General features: G+C 43.5%; 1 protein-coding gene across 1 annotated transcript in view; it reads right to left on the bottom strand.

Moving 5' to 3' along the window:
- UIMC1 (ubiquitin interaction motif containing 1) overlaps positions 1 to 14,060 on the bottom strand; it is an 85,606-nt gene extending 71,546 nt beyond the window's left edge. The window contains 2 exon segments of the mRNA XM_063446155.1: positions 12,344 to 12,507; positions 13,999 to 14,060. Coding sequence (XP_063302225.1) covers positions 12,344 to 12,502 — 159 coding nt within the window. The 5' untranslated portion in view covers positions 12,503 to 12,507; positions 13,999 to 14,060.
- Between the last annotated feature and the right edge of the window lie 7,953 nt (positions 14,061 to 22,013).

Here is a 22,013-nt window from a genome sequence, read left to right on the forward strand (position 1 = left end):
TGCTCATTTCCTGACAGATGAAAGAATAATACAACAAAACATTCTCAACAAGAATGTTCCCCCCCATCAGATATTCTTACACATGCATGAGATGATGATCAGACATCTACATAACATCATGTGGGAAGGCTCTTTGTCCACAAGTTTTTGTGAGCAATGGCTGGCAGAAAACAGCTAGGTAGTAACAGGGCTGTGGAGTTGATACAGAAAATCTTTGACTGACATCTTAATTTGGTACCACTGTTGTGGGCAAATGCAAACATGACACGTTTTAGAATGAAATGTTGTATTTCTTAAACTGTGTACTTTGTCTATAACCTCGACTCAGTCTCTTTATATTATATTACCACTGGCATACATATAGCGGTCGTAGCTGCGACCAGGCCCTTCACTCCATATATGCGTGGGCGCGTGCGTGCCTGTCCGCGTGGGTGCCCCTCCGCATGGGTTGTGTGTACGCCACAGTATATTACAATTATTAGGTTACAATTTACCTTATATAGGATCATATAAGTTGTCATTTTAGGTATATAAAAATCTCTCCGAAAGTCAACTAATTTGACGAACATAAAGCTGTTAATACAAAGCATAGAGGAAAATAAGGCCTTGGTTTAATATTTTATTGATACACAATGCTCTCACTCTTCTCATACTTCTGTATCACTTCCAACTTCTCTTCTAGAGAAATAGGAGTGCTTGTCACTGTTGTATCACATGACTGACTACGCTTACGAGACATTATTTACTTTTCAAAAACGAATTTCAGAAGTGCCAGATGAAATTACCACAACAGTATCGTATCACCAATATGTACACAGCTGATCAATTGGAGAGATACACGCATATGTGCAAAGAAATTAAACTGCACATTCTTTTGCTTGTTTACGTTTAAACTGACCAATTTATTCATCTATAATAATAATAATAATAAAATAACAGGATATAGTAAGAAAAACTAAATATTTTAAATAAGAAATTGGACTATTTGTTGACTTACAATGCCAGCCTAAGCCCAAAAGCTGCACATTATTTGGGGGGTCGAGTTATACAGCAAATATTGGCCTACAGTTCGATTTCACCTCTCAATTTTTAGTTGTCGACTTATACACCTACATATATACTGCATTTGGTCAGTACATTTTTTTTTTTTTAAAGGACTACAAATTCATTAACCCAATATTTGCTTCTTTCTCCATAATTCCTCAGCACCGGGTACAAAAGATTAATGCATGTAAGACAGATATAAAAGGGCACCATTTCATAAATGGGAAGTTAAAGTGCCATTTAAGAATAAAGGTCCGGTACACCATCTGCCATAACTGGGTAAAGATATTCAGCATGTGGTTTAATTTCCACAACTAATGATTGGTAATAGGTATTCAAATAAAAAAAAAAAAAAAAACTTAAATCAGCTCTAAGGAGCATAAAGCATTTTATCCCAAAATAACTACTTCACTTACTCTGCCTACCCAACACTGGAGAATATAAGCATGTGTCCAGGACAGTCAACCTATTCTGACATTTTGCTTTCATCTGTCAAACTATGTTTTGTTATTGCATCATTTATTTGGCATATCCAGAGCTGCAGAGTTTGTTGGCACCACATAAATGACAACAATATAACCTGTAAAATGATAAGTACACCCGTGAGTGCTATACAAATAAAAGCACACATACAAAGCAAGCTAAGATAGCACAATAGCTCCACCTTGAGGGGGAAAATAAGTATTTCCACCTACTACATTTTACTTTTAATTTATGCAAGCTTCTTTCCACTCCGCGTACTTCTCACACAGCTGCCTTCCTGTGTTTATCATTTAATGAATAAGTAATTTAATAATTGCTCTTGCAGACCATTAAAATGCAAGCACTGCTTGAAGAATATATGCATTTTCTGCCTAGAAACTCCCAAGTGCTCTTTTAGCACATTGCATATGCTTAGCAGTTTCCCTGCTTTCATATCTCAACTTTAGTCCTGCAGGAGATGCAGTAACTGTTTAAAGTGATACACATCACTGAGCACACACAGCAGGATTCAGTGTTCTGCTCCAGTATAAAAGTGAACGTGGATGGAGCTGAAAAAGTCCTGTTAGGTGTTCCAATGAAGTCTGAACAATACACTTAAAATTGAGAAATCCCAAAATATTCAACCAGTCCTTTAGCTTGTATACGTAAATAAAACTAATAAGAGATCAGAGTATTTGCAGTTTGCAACAAGTTAATATTCAACAACAGTGTCACTATATTCAAAAATAGTCTATGTAGCACTATATAAAATGTTATATATTCAGCAGTGTTTGTTTTTTAATAAAAACTGTGAGGTAAAAAAAATTTAAAAAGCTAGCTATCCTTTATATAATTTTTTTTCCTTGCGACATTTACCTCTTTCAGAAGGTAAGGCCTATTTGCTAGGCCTATTCTGCAAAATCATTGAAGTGGCAGTGATCTTCATGTGCCAATTACAATTAAAGGAACAGTATAGTCACCTAAATTACTTTAGCACAGCCTTCCATAAAGACTTCCTGTAAAGAGAGCCCTATTTATGCTTTCTTTATTGCAAGTTCTGTTTAATTAAGATTTTCTTATCCCCTGCTATGTTAATAGCTTGCTAGACCCTGCAAGAGCCTCCTGTATGTGATTAAAGTTCAATTTAGAGATTGAGATACAATTATTTAAGGTAAATTACATTATTTTGCTATTGCATGACGAAAAGTCATGATTTTAATAAAGACACGGAGGCGAGTATTTGCATATCCCTTTCTTTACTGTCCACAATAGCAGCAAAGAACATTAACAGAATTGAAAAGAAAAGGTAGTACATGTCACACACAGGCCACGCCCCCTTATGTCCAGTATAATACCCTAGTCCGCCTTCCCATTTCCCTCTTTCTTTGCTGCTACCACGTCAGATAAGTACCTTTTTATTATACTCTGATAATACTTAATTTTCGCATTACTATACATTTATAATTTTATTAATCTTTTCCTTACATCCTGCTGTATGTATTTTATGTGACTGAATATTAGTTCTTCGTTGTACTCCCAGGTTCCCAGACCGTGTGGGGTGCCCTCATACTCACTAGGGGCACCCCACCATTATTCCATGTGAGAAATCCTGACCACCTTCTCTCACTAGACTTTATACCTGTTTTCTGGTCTCTGTTTAGCGCTTTAGCACCATTTTCTCCCTGGGTACTTCTGTCTCCATTAGTAATTCGGTTGTTTTCCCTCATTTTAGATGAATTTTTCATTCAAATTTTTTAGACGAACGACTGTTCACATTTTTATTCACTTTACTTAAACCCTTCTATCTATTCACTGCATTAATTCGTTTTTTTCTTTTCCCGCTCTTTTCTGGTCAGCTCAGTGACCCTCCTGTTTCTCCTCCCCCCTTTTGGGACCTGCCTTCCTCATACCAACGGTCTGGGCCCTGGTGAGAGTCTCTGTCTTCTGTCTGTCAGCATTTTTTAAATACCTTTCTCCTATCTGGTTTTGAATATTGCAATTCTACTATTACTTTACAGTCAGTTTGGGTGAATTACTCTCACTGACTTTATCCCTAGCATTGTTATTACTATGCCTAAACCCAATATGCCTGTCTCCCCCGCCCATACGGATGGGGACAACACCACCCCATTAGGGGAGACCTCGGCCACGATGTCAAACCCGCTCTCTTCGGGCGATAACCCCCTTATTTCAGAGGGACCCCAATTCACGGCGCTTCAGCGCTCTATGTCCGACGCCATTATGACAGCAATGGGATCTATGTCATCAGCCCTCTCTTAGTCCATTGCCCAAGCCCTTTTGGCACGGCCTATGGACGCAGATCCCATGGGTCACGCGCCCTATGGGACAGCCTGGTGACCAGGCACATAGAAAGGCTACGCACAAAGCCAAACATATTTCTCTCCCTGCCTCAGGGTCAGGGTCACAAACATGTATTCCACACTCCCTCCTAGCCATACCAATACATACCAGCAATGAGTGCTGTGATATGATGAAAGCGATCAGCTAACATTCTTAGCCAATCACAGCCATCCATTGCTGCTCAGGCTAGTGCATCTTTATTAGTCAAAGCAGCAGAGGGGAAAGACTCCTGGGGATTCTTGTTTAGCATTAGAATATTAAAAAGGGTTTAACGGGAGCTAGCCATGCGGACATTGAGCCTAATGAGAGACACTGCTAAACTCCTATATAAATCAACGAGTTTGGAGAGTATATTTACCCTCAAACTTTTTTTTTTTTTTAAAGTAAGATGGGATGCAAATTTAACCCTTTCAGCAGCAAATCGGAACCCTCATCCAAGAATGCCTGCGTGGGAAGCCTCTTACAGCGTCTGAGGACAGCGACTGAGTGGCAACTTACTGTGCCTACAGGTGCCGGGCAACCAAGAGCAGCTCCAGCGATCAAAGCAGATATTGCCAACCTTATTAAACAGTTAAAAGTCCTTTGTGCAGCTGACATTGCATTAGTCAGAGAAGATCTTGTGACGCAGCGATGGAAAGCAAGATATTAGCCTTAGAGGATTCTACTCGTCAGAGACACCTCAGAATTAGAGATGTCCCTGAAGAGGTGATGAATCCTGAGCTACCACACTACATCAGGAGATTGCTGGCCTCTGTGGTTCCACCTGCAACGGCAAAAAACATTCTACTGGAGTATTTTTTTCTGAGCTCTCAAGCCACCCAAAGCCCCGAACTTACTGGTAATGCTTTCAATATCTCTGATGCAAGCTGCGACTTAGCCACCTACAAATTTGAAGGATCCAACTTGACCTTTTACAATGATCTTTCCAGGTCAAATATAATTGCGAGTAAAAAATGAACCAAGGTAGGCACACTCCAATATTAAATACAGACTAGCTCCAAATGGAGCTCTCTAAAGAAATGAGATATAGGGTGCTCACTTACATAAGGCTCTAAATTCCCAAAAGCCCAAATACATGCAAAAACAAATTAAGTAAGGAGCACAACCATAAATGTTTATATACAAAAAAGTATCTTTATTCAGTGGGAACACACTAATAGAGTATCTCATTACATGAGAAACCAAAATATAAAGTCATTTCATGTTATAAAGCAACAGCCAGAACAATTCTGGATGTGTATGCAAACGCCAAACGCGTAATGTATGAACAGCAAAGTCAATAACATAGGTAATTGAATGAGATACCAACACACTCAAACCCCACAAATATAAATACATATAGAAAAAAAAAATTAAGCATACCAGAATCAGTGAGAAGCAGGGACAGAGTCAATCACCAAAATACCCCCAATGTTTCGGCAAAAATGCCTTTATCAAGGGAGCCTGAAGCTCCCTTGATAAAAGCATTTTTTGCAGTTTATGCAGCCCTAGCCACACCTCCCCTGGCAGTGACTGACACAGCTGGCATGAAAATAAGTTGGTTTTACTTTCAATCAGATGTAACTTTAAAAGTTTTTTTCTCTTCTGCTCTGTAGATTGAACTTTAATTACACACAGGAGGCTCCTGCAAGGTCTAGCAAGCTATTAACAGAGCAGTAGATAATACATTATAAATTAAACATAATTTGCAATAAAGGAAGTATAAACATTAGATGACTCTTTACAAACAGGAAGGATATTTTTAGGAAAGCTGAGCAAGACACATGCAGGGAGGTGTGCCTAGGGCTGCATAAACAAAGTTTTTAAGATTTAATGCCTAAATGGCAGAGAACTGCACAGTGAAACTGTAGGGACATGATCTATACACCAATACTGCTTCTTTAAGCTAAAGTTGTTTAGGGGACTACAGTGGCCCTATAATATACACGTATATTATATGCTTTAATACATATAAATTTTTAGTAATAACTAAAAAGGACGACAGTTTTCCTTGAACATAGCACATCTCTGTACGTGTGCATTTAGAACCACTGCATGCACAGTAAACACATTTAAGAAATATGATAGCAAATAAATTGAGTTATAATAAAAATGTGTTGCCATTTACCAGTTATCACATTAAACTAGAGTTTACCATAAAAGCAGGATGGTGCTTGCTTAGTGCTAATTTGGAGCCAGACTGGTATCCGCTACATATACATACATACACACACACACACACACACACACGTGCTTTATGTGTAAAGAGTCTGTTCTCTTCATTTTTCAAAAACTGCAGATTTCAATAGAAATTGGCACTTTTGTATATTAACCTTGTTACATCCCTTGGCCTTGATGGAGGGTGACGCTATAGTGCCAGGAAAACAAGTGTTTTCCTTGCACTATAGTTTCCCTTTAAAAGCGATTTTAAAAAAGTTGTATTAGGCAGTGGAATGTTACTTTAACCCCTTAAGGACACATGACATGTGTGACATGTCATGATTCCCTTTTATTCCAGAAGTTTATTCCTTAAGGGGTTAAGCTGCACCTATTGTAAACTTGGCTGCTATACATTGCACAAAAGTCATCACTACTTTTCTTTATGTATTTTATGCAAAACGTGTACGCTCAGGAGAAAAACAAAATTCAGGCATAGGGAGCTTTATATAAGCAAATTTGATGAACTTTACTTTTGGGGACATATCCACTTTAACCCCTTAAGGACACATGACGTGTGTGACATGTCATGATTCCCTTTTATTCCAGAAGTTTGGTCCTTAAGGGGTTAAGCACATGGAGTCTTATGTTTGTTCTAAACCATCACATTCGACCTTAACCAAAATAACCTTGAACAATACTATAAAATCTTCCCTAAAATACAGTACAGGGCCAAGTTCTCCCCTATCATGTCCACTCCTCAATCATCATCACACAGCGTATTATAAAAGGTCACAATTCAATTACATGCATTGATGGACCTTGGGCCATAGACGGCGAGTGCTGCAACTGTACCAATCAAAGCCAAGGGGGTAGGGGGAAAGAGTGTGGGCTACCAAAAGGGTAGGCCAGAATTGACAAGGAGAAGATGTCGTGTCACATATTATATTATATAAAGACAATCACAGGGTGGAATTAGGGATGGAGAGAAGAGGAATTATAGAGTGAGGTAGGTGAAAGGTAGTAAACAGACATTATAGTGCCAGGAAAACAAGCCTATTTTCCTGGCACTATAGGCACCTGGAGTGCCCCCCTCGTGTGGGGCTGAAGGGGTTAAAACCCCTTCAGTCACTTACCTGAATCCAGCACCGATGTCCCTCGGCACTGGGTCAGGCTCCATCCACGATCCTCCCCTGACTACGGCATCCGGCAGGGAAGACCTAATGCGCATGCGCAGCAATAGCCGTGCGCGCATTAGACCTCCCCATGGGAAAGCATTATACAATGCTTTCCTATGGGGAAAATCTGACGCTGGAGGTCCATGAGGACATCCAGCTTCAGATAACAGACCAAAAGTCCATTTGGATTCCGGGAAGCCCTCTAGTGGCTGTCTGTTAGAGACCTCCACAGCTGCAATGTAAACATGTTTTACATTGCAGCACTAAGTGCAAAAGGGTCACAGCACCCAGACTACTTCAATTAGCTCAAGAGGTCTGGGTGCCTACAATGTCCCTAAACAGTGTGAGCGCGAGAAACACACACAGTCCAAAAGGTATCTACTTGCAGGTATGCTCACAGCACTGCCTGCAAGTTAAAAAGCTAATGCAGTGCGTGCTGATAACAGACATCATTTGTGCACACGACTTACACTTGGCAGTGCAGAATCGAGTTCTGGCCTGCTATGTCACGTGTGTTGAGGGTGCAACTAGACCCCTCCCAGAGGTACAGCCTAAGAGTTTCTTTTGAAGACCCAAACAGTTTATGTGTTATCTGTAAGTTGTTTCCGAGATTCCAGTGTTTGTCAAGTCCTTGCAGGGCTACTAAACCTTTAAAGTTATTACACTGACCACGGCAACGTTATTCACTTATCCATACGTAAATAATGGCCTCATGACAACCAAGACTTTTAATGTCAGTCACAAGCAAAATAGTCAAATGATTAGTCAGAAAGTGTGCCATAAATTGATCTTTTTTTTTTTCCATGTTTTAACTTTTAGAGTTAAGAATCAGATGCCCATTACAACTTAGTCTACATGCAACAACAATATTTAGAAGTGCTGCAATATTATAATTAAATACAATTTTTAGTACAATTTTTATGATATTACGATTTAAACTGAGCTGTAACTATTGAAGTGGAAAGTTCAGAAAATTATAAAGATGACAATTTGCTTTGAAAGATACATTTAAGTCCTTACCTAAGGGAATGCATTCGTCTTATTCAGAGAGACAGAATACCTAACAAAGCATAACTTCTTCCCAACTTGTCCTATGCTACTCAATTTATGTGCAATGTAGAAGAGAGGATAGCAACACGGGAATGCAGAGCTGCTGAAGCACAACTAAACAGAAAGGCTTCCTAAAACATTAGCCTAACTTTTGTTTACGTGAGGGATTCAACACCCAAAATTTGAGTAATATCTCTCCATCAACATATTTAAATGCTGTGACATAGCATCCTCAATCGAAGTGATTATACATAGTTACAGATAAGGACAGCAGAATTTGAGAGGAACATGATTATTTGCACTAACTAGTGAAGCAAGCTGAAATGCTTAGGGTGCGTGGAGTGTACCTCAAGGTCACTTGCTATGTAGAAGAAAAAAAGTGTGACATTGGAAGGTTGCCTGGTCTGATGAATCACGTTTTTCTTAATCAGATGGATCGCCAAGATTGTTTGTCACTTACCTGGGGAAGAGATGGACGCAGGATGGACTATGGGATAAGGCAGTATTATGCTCTGGGCAATGTACTGCTGGGAAACCTTGAGTCCTGGCATTCATGTGGATGTTACATTGACAAGTACCACCTAGAGACTGTTGCAGACCACGTACACCCCTGCATGGCAATGGTGTACCCAGGTGGCTGTGGCCTCTTTCAGAAGGATAATGCACCCGTAAAAAAAAATTCCAGAATGGTTTGACGAACATAACAATGAGTTCAAGATGTTGCCTTGACCTCCAAATTCCCCAGACCTCAATCAAATTGAGCATCTGTGGAATAGGCTGGAACAACAAATTCTTTACATGAAGGCCCCACCTTGCAACTTTAAAGAGTTAAAGGGTATGCTGCTGATGTGTTGGTGCCAGATACCACAGGACACATTCAGAGGTCTTGTGGAGTCCATGTCTCGACGCATCAGAGCATTTTTGGCAGCACGAAAGGAACCTACAGGATATCAGACGGGTGTGTTGATGGTCTGGATGATCAGTGTATGCCATGGTGGTATGTTTACACTCATTTTAATGTTAATTTTAACTTGTGTCTGGTGCCCTCTGGTGTGCATCTTTGTCCAACTCAGCTCAAGTCACAGATTGTAAAAATAACTCAAAAATTGTGACTGTTTTCTATTTCATCCCAATTACAACATCCTAAATTTTGCAATTATATTTTAAATTCACTAAACTGCTAATTAAATATATCTCTAGATTTCAAATATCATTGCATATTCTCTGTGAAATGTGGATATGAGTTGGTTATTTGCATTTAGTTAATATAAAAGAAAATTGTTAAACATTAATGTTCACCTATATCAGCGTTTCCCTATTGTGTTTTCCGCAAGAACACAATTAGGGCTCCGCCAAAATTTGCACAACTAAAAGGCCGCGGGCGGCGAGGGAGCAGTGGGCAGAGATCTCCCCGCACAGCTCCCTTGTGCGCGCGCACAGCCGTGATGCTGGAGCCAGAATATTACATCACTCCGGCATAACTGAGAGGCGCACAAGGAAGCTGAACAGGGAGATCACTGCTCCCTCGCCGCCCGCACGCCAGCCGCTCCACTGAACTCCAGGGACCGCACGCTCAGCCCAGCAGCCCCACTGGGCCAATGAGACAAAGACTCCATGAAAGCACTCCCAAAGGTAGGGGGGCTGGGTGGAGTAATTTGTTTTTAAAAAACTAAAAATTGTATGTGTGTCTGTAAGGGAGTTTGTTTCTGTCAAAGATTATATGTGTGTTTGTCAGTGAGAGTGTATGAGTGCGTGTCTGTGAGAATGTATATGTGTTTGTATGTGTCTGTAAAAGTGTTTGTGTTAGTCAGTGAGAGTGTATGTGTGTCTGTCAAAGAGTATGTGTATGTGTCACTGTGTGTACCTAAGTGTGTATGTCAGTGTGTGTATGTGCCAGTGTGCATCAGTGTGCTTGTCAGTGTGTGTGAATCTGAGTGTGTCAGTGTGTGTATCTGAGTGTGTGTGTGTGTATTTTTGAGTCAAGATGTGTGTGTCAGTGTGTATCTGAGTGTCAAGGTGTGTGTATCTGTGTGTCACTATGTGCCAGTGTGTGTGTGTAAGATACATATATACACTGACACAGAGATACACACACTGGCACATACAAACACGGATATACACATCTTGACACACATCAGCACATACAAACACAGATACACACCTTGACACACAGATACACACTGTGTCAAGGTGTGTGTATCCGTGTATCGGTGCGTCAGATGTTCATACACTATGTCAAAGGGTTCCATAGGAAAAATTAATTGGGAACCCCTGACCTATACATTAATGTAAAATGATTGACAAAACTCATGATATCACGCATAGTGCTCTCAAAATTAACGTAAATAAAACAAGGTTGTGTAACTTCACTCTTATGATATGTGCACAATTTACACCTACAAATAGCTGGTATGGTTCTCCCTTTCTATTCAACTCAAACAAAGTTATTCGCTAAAGTAAAAACTCAAAATTAATTTTAAATTTAAAGGAACACTAAAGTGTCAAGAATACAAAGTATATTCCAGAAACTAAAGTCCTTATTGCGCAGTTTTGGTTACTGACCCCCTTCGATCTCAGTAAAAAGATTTCACTCACCTTTTCTCCCACACTGTGCCGGTCTTGCCAAGGCTGGCCCCACTTCCATGGCTGAGATCATCAACCCAATAGAAAATCATTGGGAGGCTATTGCACATGTACGGCAAAACGCTGCACCTTGCCAACCACCATCTCCTTATAGAGATGCATTGAATTAATGCATTTAGAACAGTGGTTCCCAACCCATTCCTCAAGTACCCCCTAACAGTCCAGGATTTAGGGATTACCCTGTTGTATCTAAAGTGTTTTTTTTTTCCTTTATAAAAATACCTTAGACCAGGCATGCCGAACCGGCGGCCTGGAAACGCTAGTAATGCGGACCATCTGCCGGCCGGGTTGCCACACGGCGAGGGAAGCAGGGAGCAGTTGACTTACTGTGCTCTTCCTCCTCGCACGCCCTGTAGTGAGCCAGCAGCCGGGATAGGACGTCATCCCGGCTTCGGCATCACTACTGGGTGCGAAAGGGATCTGTGCAGGAGGACCACAGAGATCCCAGCCCAGCAGCAGCCACTGGCAACTAGGGACTGAGGATCCATCCCAGCCCTCCCAGAACAAGGTAGGGAGGCTGGGTGGACGACTTAATTACTAAATGTGTGTGAATGTGATTTTTATGTATGTATGCGTCTAGTGTATAGATCTGTGATTATGTGTGTGTGTAGTGTATGTGTATATTGTATGGGGGTCTGTATCTGTGGTCATGTGTGTGTGGGGGGGTCTGTGGTTGTATGTGATTGTGTGTATAGGCCTGTGGATGTATGTGTGTGGGGGTCTGTGACTGTGTGTATAGGTGTCTGTGGGTCTATGATTGTGTGCATGTGTATATATGTGATTGTGTGTATAGGTCTGTGAATGTATGTGTGTGATTAAATACACACGCACACACAATCACAGACCTATACACACGCACACAATCATAGACCCAATCACATACATAATCCCAGATGTAGACGCACAGTCACATACATACACAATTACAGTGTGTATATATGTGGTTATGTGTGCATATGTACATACATGTGTATGTGTTTAGTAGATAGTTCTCTAATTTGGTATCCTTACACATGGTAATCACACATAAGTGAGTTATCTAGTAAACAATTGAAAATAAAGAAGAGGGCTTTTAAAGTTTTATTATGTATATACATTAACTATATTATATATTTGATGTGTGGCCCATGACAATACCTCGTTGCTCAATGCGGCCCAGGGAAGCCGAAATGCCTTAGACACAACTGGGTAATCTCAAAATCCTGGACTGTTAGGGGTTGCTTAAGGACTGGGTTGGGAACCACTGATTTAGAAGATTGACTTTCAAGTTGGAAACCATTTTAGAATTACAAGGTTCATGTATCAAACAATGAATATAATTAACTAAAAAACAAAAAGCTAAATGCATGTCAAAATAACTTTACTATAGACACAGTATGGCTATTTCCCCTACATTTTACAATATGGATATTTTTTTTTTTGTTTTAAATACACAGCTAAGTATTTGATGTCACTTTCAAATTACATACCTCTCCTTCACTGTCAGAAATTACGATAAGCGGGTTTTCTACACCAATCTTCCTCCCTGGAAAATCGTCCGAACTGCCCTCGGTCCCGGCATCCTCTTTTGATGAGCACTGCCAATCAGATTCTTCAGAGACATTTCTTCTCCTTTTTCGGGGAGGCATTTTAACTAAGTGAAAAGTAAGTATTTTTAATACCATATCAGCTTATCTATTCTACACAAATAATCCACTGTAAAGAGGTGCAATGTGTTTTATTAGCTGGGATGATACAGGTGTGAAGAGAGAGAAGAGGTAGGCAAAAATACTTATTTTTCATGCAATTGAAACATCCTAATCTAACCCTCATTTTGCACCAAACAAGAGTTTGTTTACAACTGCTTTAAATAGACAGCACATGTACATTGTGTAGGGGTTTACTCACTAAACAGGATATTGTGGAGATGTAAAAAGGGAATTGGAATATAATTTTTTGACAAAAGAGCAGAACTGGAAAAATAACTGTTGGGGAATGTGGAAAGAGAGAATCAGCTGGTCACTAAGAAAAAGTATGGCACACTGTGCAAAATAAATTAGATCAATTTTACATTAGCCAGCCTGGAACTCTTGCTGCTGGGCTAGCTAATAACACCCATATGACGCTGTCGGAAGTGGAGTTACCCAAGAGGTTAAACTACGTAAGTATATGCAGCATTTCGAGGTGAAACACTGCACATACACCGTGACCATGACCACTTCCAATCAGTGAAGTGGCCATGGAGCTTGGAGTAACCCTTTAAATCACGCTTTTGGATTTGTTTAGCTTTCCTTCCTGATGAAACACAAACTGTTTTTCCACATTCTTTGGATTAACAGCAGAAACAGATACAAAATACAGATATTTTTTTTCCAGCATATATTACTACTAATTTCCATGTCACTAATATGTCCTAATGTGTTTTACACCCCACCTCCTATAGAATGTAAGCTCGATTGAGCAGTCCTCTTCAACCTATTGCTCCCGTAAGTTTTTTGTAACTGTCCTATTTATAGTTAATTCCCCCTTTTATAATATTGTAGAGCGCTACGGAATCGGTTGGCGCAATATAAATGGCAATAATAATAACAACGAAGTATAGTGCTGAGGAATATTGTAACACTATATAAATATCAATAATAATGGTACAGAGTAGTCCCAGAGCCAGCCAGTCCTCTATAGGTGAGCAAGTGGCCCTATGTTGGGGAAGTTGTGTATTGTTAACGTGTTTTAGAAGGCAGGATATTACTCACAGTTTGGACTGAGTGAAGGCTTAGTAGATTGAGGCAGGGAAGGCTACACTTGGCTGAACTACATTTCCCATGATGCTCAGCCATCCTTGCAGCAGGCTGAGCATCATGGGAGATGTAGTTACACAGTATCCTGGCCAGTTATGGCAGTGACAGGGTGACTCCAGGCTGCCATTACCTGACACTCACCCGATATAGGGGGGGGATGTCCTCCACTTCCACCAGCTGGGGGGGGGGGGGGCTGCCTTCAGGAAACCTGCCTGCCGCTAACTAGTCACTCCTCATGCAGGGACTGCCATGACAGCTGCTGGTCCGAACTGGACGGAAAGTCATAAGAAGAAATAAAAAAAAAAACATAACACTATATCATAACGATACGCGCAGCTTCGCCTCACCGCTGGCCTCCTCAGATTTTTTCCGCGCGAGAAGTTACGAGCGCGACCCCGACAAGGGAAACCCGCTCAGAGGCTGCACGGGAGTGCGCAGCGGGGAGGAGCATAGCAGGGGGGTTAGGGAGCGCGCGCGGCGGAGAGGAGCATAGCGAGGGAGTCAGGGAGCGCGCAGCGAGGAGGAGAGCGTACCAAGCGTTCAAGGGGGCGAGGCGCGCTCTGCAAGAAAGAGCGTACCAAGTAATAAGGGAGGGGGAGACTGTACTGTACCAAAAAAATAATAATAAGTCATGTGATCCACAGCTTGTAAAAAGGTTGCGACTAGTTCCTATCCAGTAGAAGGACCCTGTCCTTTCTGAGGCTAGGAAATAGCTTGCTCAGTGTGAGAGAGCTAGTTCCTATCCCTCTAAAGGACCTTTTTGCCCCTAGTGGTCAAGTCCTGTATAGGGATAGGAACTATCCTGCTCACACTGAGAGCTAGTTCTTATCCTGCTAAAGGACCTATTGCTCCATAGTGTTCGGGTCCTCTTAAAGGATAGGAACTAGACGGCTCACAGTGAGAAATCTAGTTCCTATCCTGAAAAAGGACCTTTATAGCTCCAGCTCACACAGGTCTCTTATAGGGATAGGAACTAGACGGTTCACAGTGAGAAATCTAGTTCCTATCCGGCAAAAGGACCTTTATAACTCCAGCTCACACAGGTCCCTTACAGGGACAGTAATACCTAGTTCCTATACTGCTAAGGGACCTCTATACCTTCAGCTAACAATGGTCCCTTACAGGGATAGGAACTAGACAGTTCACAGTGAGTTAGCTAGTTCCTGTCCTGCTAAAGGACCTTTTTGCCTCTAGTGGTCAAGTCCTGTGTAGGGATAGGAACTATCCTGCTCACACTGAGAGAGCTAGTTCCTATCCTGCTAAAGGACCTATTGCTCCATAGTGTTCGGGTCCTCTTAACGGATAGGAACTAGACAGCTCACAGTGAGAAATCTAGTTCCTATCCAGCAGAAGGACCTTTATAGCTCCAGCTCACACATGTCTCTTACAGGGATAGGAACTAGATTGTTCACAGTGAGAAATCTAGTTCCTATCCAGAAAAATGGACCTTTACAGTTCCAGCTCACACAGGTCCCTTACATGGATAGTAATACCTATGTGGCGAAACCGACCTCGCCACGTGTCCTTGGAGGGGGCTGCTTGCCCGCCTCTTGCCTTTGGACTATGGACCCGACTTTATGTGAATGTGTTAACCCAGATAGCTATGCCATGGAGCCCATTCGTGTAGTTAAAGACTTCGGCTCCATGGCAATTGAACTGTGTGAATAGGATCTGAGCGCTATTTGATAGTTTTGTGTGCTCAGATCCCAGCTATCTGGGGATATGTGACATGTCTGTGTTTTATGTATAAAATGTGACTTTGTGTATTTTATAGTATTTTAATGCTTTGTGCTCACCATGTGCATAATGGAGTCTTGTCTCTGTCCTGGGAGATAATTGAATTACTTCTCAATTATCTCCAGGCTAGAAGATTCTGAAACTGTTTTGGGTCGGAAAGCCATGCTGGCAGGGGGTTTTAAAAGATACTTTACTAACTTTTGAACCCCTGGTCTGATTCATGCCATTTTTTTAATATGTTGTTCCCCTGAATGGATTGATTGTGAATATGTAATTTTTATGTGAATGTGATGTATGGTTTTAGAGTTATGAAAGTTGGGTAAAAAGTATGTTTTAACTGTATGTGTCCAGCAAAAGGACCTTTATAGCTCCAGCTCACACAGGTCCCTTACAGGAATAGGAACTAGACAGCTCACAGTGAGAAATCTAGTTCCTATCCGGCAGAAGGACCTTTATAGCTCCAGCTCACACAGGTCCCTTACATAGTTTTTATACTGCTAATAGACTGTAAACCTTAAGCTAATAGTGATACTTTACAAGGATAAGAATTCCTAGTTTTTATACTGCTAATGAACATTTATTGATTGCAAACTTCTCAGCTAGAGGGAATGATTTTAACTTATGTGGAGCACAAGACAGCACGTACTGAGATCTGAGTTTGTTACACGCAAAGACCTGCTACAGCCCTTGCGGCTCACGATAACTGGATGCTGCGGGCCGGTAGGGAGACTGAGTTGCTCCCAACTTCGTAAAGCTGTAGCAGTGTGGAAAGTGGGGGACAGTGCTTATGTGGGTGCAGGTCAATTTGAAAGTAAAGGGATGCAATTGCTGGCAATGGAGAAATTGAAGTGGGCAGTATATAGACCCACGCAAGGTGAGGGAGGATATATGGCACTGAGATTAGATACAACACCCACATTCATGTCATTGGTTTGAAATAAAATTCACATAAACACACTGAACTGTTAATGCTGAGATTTTCTTTTCTTCTTTTGACTTCCGCAGTGTCATTATATACCTATATTTATTGTTTAGTTTATGGGTACTGGTCTGGTTCGTTTCTGACTCCAACATTTTTTCATTTGTCGTGGACTCATAGAGGGTGATTTTGTCCATGGAGCGGCAGCCACAAGTGTCAGGAAAGTGAGGTGCTTTGGCTGTTATATTTATAAAATCCATTGCACTGGTTTTATACTTCACACAGCACATTTGGCTTCTGAAATTGAGACTCTGCCACGCACAGTTTGGTGGAGATCATCCATGCGAACGATTCTACCAAACAGTGTCCTTCCAGGTTGTACAGAAGCAAACACAGGCGATTATGGAAGTCCAGTGGTGTTCGGGAGTTTCAGCGTCCGATTTTAGTTCCAGGAGCTCGACGGTCAAACACCACTGCCTGCGTTTGCGGGAACAAAATGTCCGCCACCTCGTGGTCGTTCATACGAACGACGGCCACCCAGATGAACAATTAGAACACTGAGGTGAAAATCACTACAAGGTGTCAATTGGGTTTAACAAGCACTAGGGTGGTCCCTGGTTCGTGCGGTTGTTCGGTTCCCGAACGGTATAGGGAAATTACACGAACCAAGCCATTTAACATGTCTTTTACATGGTCCATAGTCCTTGGGCAGGAGGCTAGCCAGCAGGCTCTTTCAGGAGTCTGTGGCAAACGTACCTGGGAAGGAGCGTTTGTCACAGATGGCATTGTCAATGGTGGAGTACTACAAGGAGAACTCTTCTGAGGGTATGATGGATTTAAGACTAGGGACCGTGGAGGAATGTGGTGCTGATAGGTCAATGATCAACCTGTGTTTATGTGAAGATTTACCAGTTACTTTGTCCTCCAAGAATTTATCCTCGAAGAAGTAAAAGAAGGGGACCTAAAAGGCCCGAAAACAAATCCCTGTTCCCACTCAGTCTTGATTAGTTTATCAACCAATTCAGGATCTGCTAGCGCAGTCTGCAAATTATTGCATTCCAGCGTATCATGTGGCAACTGTATGATACCCGTGTGAAACCCCTGTGATAACCCATCAATGAGAAAGTTAACCAGGTGTTGTGAGTGGTGGTACTGTAATAGTTCAGCAAAATACATAACATTAATACATGTGAGGTAGGGTTTAGGGAACATTTAGTAGCACACATGGACTTGGCATGAGTCCGAAACAGCAACCGTGCAATAACCTGCAGAGAACTAAAACCACAAGTACCAGCATTAAAATTATTGCAAATTTGAGACTTGCCCAGAAAGACAATGTCCCGACCCAGCTTATCCTTCATTACCTTCTCTGATTTTGTAGATGTGTATGGAACTAAAAGGCCCTGAGAAACTTCTGCCGTGTTAGGGCATAGGTTCGTCGAGTGTGACGTGGACGCACAAACTGCACAAGCCGTTGTCATGAGGCCTGCAAAATGTCTGTAGAATAACTCAGTATCTAGTCTACTCCAATCCATATTGAAGTTAAACTGAGTCAGAACTGCAGCCACTTTTGCTGAAAATGAACGGTGGTAATCATAGAAGGCCGCACCACCGTATTTGTGCCCCAGATCCACCAGCTTGTGCATATACACGTCCAGTTCCTCTCATTTCTCGGGATAGACAGAGCAATGCACATCTCTATAAATATAGTTTGCCCTGGGCGTCGCAACGTCTGAGCCCCAGCACGGGCTCCAGCAGGAGCAGGAGGGTAAGCCCATCCCTGAACCCAAGCTCGGAGACTGTGGTGGGCGGGGGGAGTTCAGGAGGTTGTGGCTGGGGCCACAAACAGGCGAGCGTGGAGGCAGGCGTACTTTCGGGCCGCAAACAGGAGCGTATGGGAGTGGACAAACTTTTGGGCCGCGAACAGAAGGTTGGATCTGGCAAACGTTTGGGCAGTAAACAGGTGCAAGGAGTGTCTGCCGCACGTTCGGGCCACGAGCTGGAGGACAGTTTGTCCCGCGAACAGGACTCCAGGATGTTACATGTAGGCCGCATTTGCGGGAATGAGCACGAATCTAGGCAAACTGCTAGAGGGAGAAAGGCAGTAACAGCCACGGCAGGTTGTGCTGCAGGCAATAAAGGCGCTGGGAGCGTTGTTGGACGTGATGGAGTGGCGGGACAGATCCCCATCACGGGTGGGCAAGGAGTGCCGCACTCAGGACTATCACGTCATGCCGGGAGTGCTGGGCAACACGGGTAATACTATAGACCCCGGAGTGGCCATAGGGACCATGTGGGCTGCCACGGCGGGGGGTCCCCCAGGGTGGCTACCCGGGCGCATAACTTGGGATCCCCCGTTAGGATTGCTGAACGCAGGTGCAGCAGATCAAGCTCATCTAGAGGGAGTTCTCGGGGTGGCTATGAGGAATCGATGGTGGGAAGTGGTCAGGGACATAGGGTTTAGGAGGCCAGGTGCAGCGGGCATAAGTCTCTTCCCAGGTCCCAGCGAGAGAGTCAGATGGCCTACCCAGAGCCTTTTCTCATTCCAGGTCACCAAGACGGTTGCCCACGGTCTGAGTGAGACCTCATGATGTGGATTTACGGCTGGAGGCGCCGTCGCGCCAGGGCTTGGATGACATCGGGCAGAATATGGCCTCACGGCTTTCAGCGGCAAGAGGTTCTGATGGTGAGTTGTCTTCTGTTAAGCCTTCTGAGGATCTTTTAGAGGGTGTCAAGTCTTTTCTGGAATCATTGAGCGTGTGTTCGGGTAGAAGCGTTAGCTTTGGGCAGGTTGGGGCACCTAAGCCGGAGGGTGGCAGGTGCGTTTCCGGTGGCTAGTAGCAGTTCTGCTGGGGATACAGTGGTTCCGGTGGCGGCTGCAGGCGATTTAGAGACCGATAAGGCAGAGCTAGTTGGGGGCATTCCAGATGCGGCTAGGTAGAATGTTCCCATCTCATTCGCCGGGCCATTGGGGTGTCACCTTAAACCGGAGGTGAAGGAGAAGATATGGAAGGGGGAATTTCTGGAGATCTTTTCTCTTCTTCCTCTGGACGAAGACTTGGACATGAAGATTTACAAAACTTTTGGGAATTGGTTGAGGGCTTTTTGCACGTACGGAGGCTTGGCTTGGTGGCGGTACGCCGAACAGTTTCAGCAGCGACTTTTGGTCAACCCGGGCATGAGGTGGGATCAGATGGACCTGAGCTGTGGATGAAGCTCATGATGGCACAGAAGGCACCCCTCTTTCATCCTGGGGCCGGCGCGGGGCCTATAATGAGGGGCAGTGTAAGAGTTGCGCAGCATACCGTTTCAAACGCAAGTGTTTTCCGGTTGTGCAGGTGCGCATGGTTACAATCGCTGCTTCAAGAAGGGCATTTCCTCCTCCTTGGGAGGAACACCAGGTGCATCGGGGGCTCCCGCTGCCGCTGTGGCAAACGCTGGTGAAGGTTGGCACGATGTTGCCGTGGCTAAGCAGTTACGGTAACAAGGAGGATGCTGCGTTGTCACGGGATGGGTTTACAATGGGGTTTGTGATTCTGTTTCAGCATCGGGAGGTGGTTCGTAAACTGCAGAATCTGAAGTCAGTGGGGGACTTTCCGGATGTGGTGTGGGCGAAGCTATTTAAAGAAATACAGTTGGGGAGGATGGTGGGGCCGTTCTCGGAGCCCCCGTTGAGCGACTTGCAAGTTTCACCATTGGGGGTCGTGCCGAAAAACGAACCCTGGTAAGTACCGGCTTATGCATCATTTATCGTATCCACATGGATCTTCGGTGAATGATGATATTGACAAGGCTGTTTGCTCGGTGTCGAATGTATCATTTGACCAAGTGGTTGAGTTGGTTCGGCGTGCGGGCAAGGGGGCGTTAATGGCCAAGGTGGATGTGGAAGCGGCTTTTCGATTATTGCCCATTCACCCCGACTGTCATTATTTACTGGGCTGTTTTTTCAATGGACAGTATTTCGTTGATCTGTATTTGCCGATGGATTGTTCCATCTCGTGTGCTTACTTTGAAAAGTTCAGTACCTTTCTGGAGTGGGTGGTTAAATTTGAGGCGGGCACTAGATTCGTGGTCCATTAGCTAGATGATTTAAATTGTGTCAGGCCGGCGGGTTTGGAGGTGTACCGCATAGGGTTGAGAACTTTGGAATGGGTCACGAATGTCTTCGGAATACCGCTGGCGGGTGACAAGCCAGTTGTACCGACTACTTGCTTGTCTTCCTGGGCTTGGAGATAGATTAGATCAGGGGTGAATGTCGGTTGCCTGAGGACAAGTTGCGGGAACTCCAACAGGCAGTGGCAGAGGTCCGGGCAGCTAGTTAGGTTACTTTGTGGGCGCTTCAGTCAGTGGTGGGCCGGCTCAACTTTGCCGGGTGATCCCTGTGGGGCGGGTGTTCAACATGGTTCCACTCCAGGGCGACCAGTGGGGTAGCATCACCGCATCCTTTCGTTCGGGTGTTGGGATCCATGAAAGACGATCTGGATGTGTGGCAGGTCTTTCTACGGGACTTTAATGGGCATGTAGATTTCTGGGAGCCAGCAGTTTCTTTGCCAGATTTGTCAATATTTACGAATTCATCAGGGAGAATCGGGTTTGGGGCTTATTTCCCGGGGCACTGTTGTGCTGAACCATGGCCGGACGAGTGGAAGGCCAGCTCGCTCATTTGCAACTTGGTATTCTTGGAATTCTTTCCTCTAGTGGTGGCGCTGGCGTTGTGGGGGTGACAGCTGAGGAAGGTTATCTTTTTTACTGACAACATGTCGGTGGTTGAGGCTGTTAATGGTTTATCTACTTCTTCTATCCCTGTTATATCTGGGTCCTTCGCCACTTTTTTTTTTTTTGCATGCAATTTAATGTTGTGTTCAGCGCACGTTACGTGCCTGGGTTGTTGAATGTGGTGGCTGACTCACTCTCTCGTTTTTACTGGGAGCGGTTTCGGGCAGTGGCTCCGGGCGTGGCGAAAGTGTGGCAGCCCGGGACCTCTTGCTTGGCGGACTCTGTCCACCTGGGCTGACTACGTCAAGGCTTGGCAAGAATGGGAAGCTGCAGTGGTGTGTGAGAGGCCAAGATTCAGCTGCGGCTTGGTTTGACACTTTGTTATGGTTCATTTGTACATTATTTGCGTCAGTGGCATCTCTGTCTGCTATAAGGCACAATATGGCAGCTTTGGCGTTTTTATATACGCTTAATGGGTGGGAGCATATAATCAAACATTTCCTACTGCATCAGGCTATTAAGGGGTTTCAGAAAGGCAGGTCATCGCGGGCTTGGCGCTGGCCGTTATCCTTCGAAATTTTACAGGGCTTACTCTGTGTGCTTCCAGAGGTTTGTTTTTCGGAGTATAAGGTTGTGCTATTTTTAGTAGCGTTTAGTTGGGCTTTTTTCAGGCGTTTAGGATAAGTGAGTTGGTCGGGGATGGGTTACAGTGTTCAGAAGTGGAACCGTGGCATAATTGGGTGGTGCTATATCTCTACCGTTCCAAAACGGTAATGCTTTTTTTGGTGCCAGGTATGGCAGTATGTCCAGTTGCCTGTACAGTGACTTTTCATGCGGTTCATTCAGGGATAGAGGGTTCATTTTTGTTGCATGCCAATGGTTCTTCGTTGTCTGAATTTCAGTTCCTTAGGGTTTTTCGGTTGGCCTTGGGGCGTTTGGGTTTGGGTCTGTTACAGTTCGGTACATACTCGTTCAGGATTGGGGCTGCAA

This window comes from Pelobates fuscus, chromosome 3, assembly GCF_036172605.1.
Source record: "Pelobates fuscus isolate aPelFus1 chromosome 3, aPelFus1.pri, whole genome shotgun sequence".
NCBI lineage: Eukaryota > Metazoa > Chordata > Amphibia > Anura > Pelobatidae > Pelobates > Pelobates fuscus.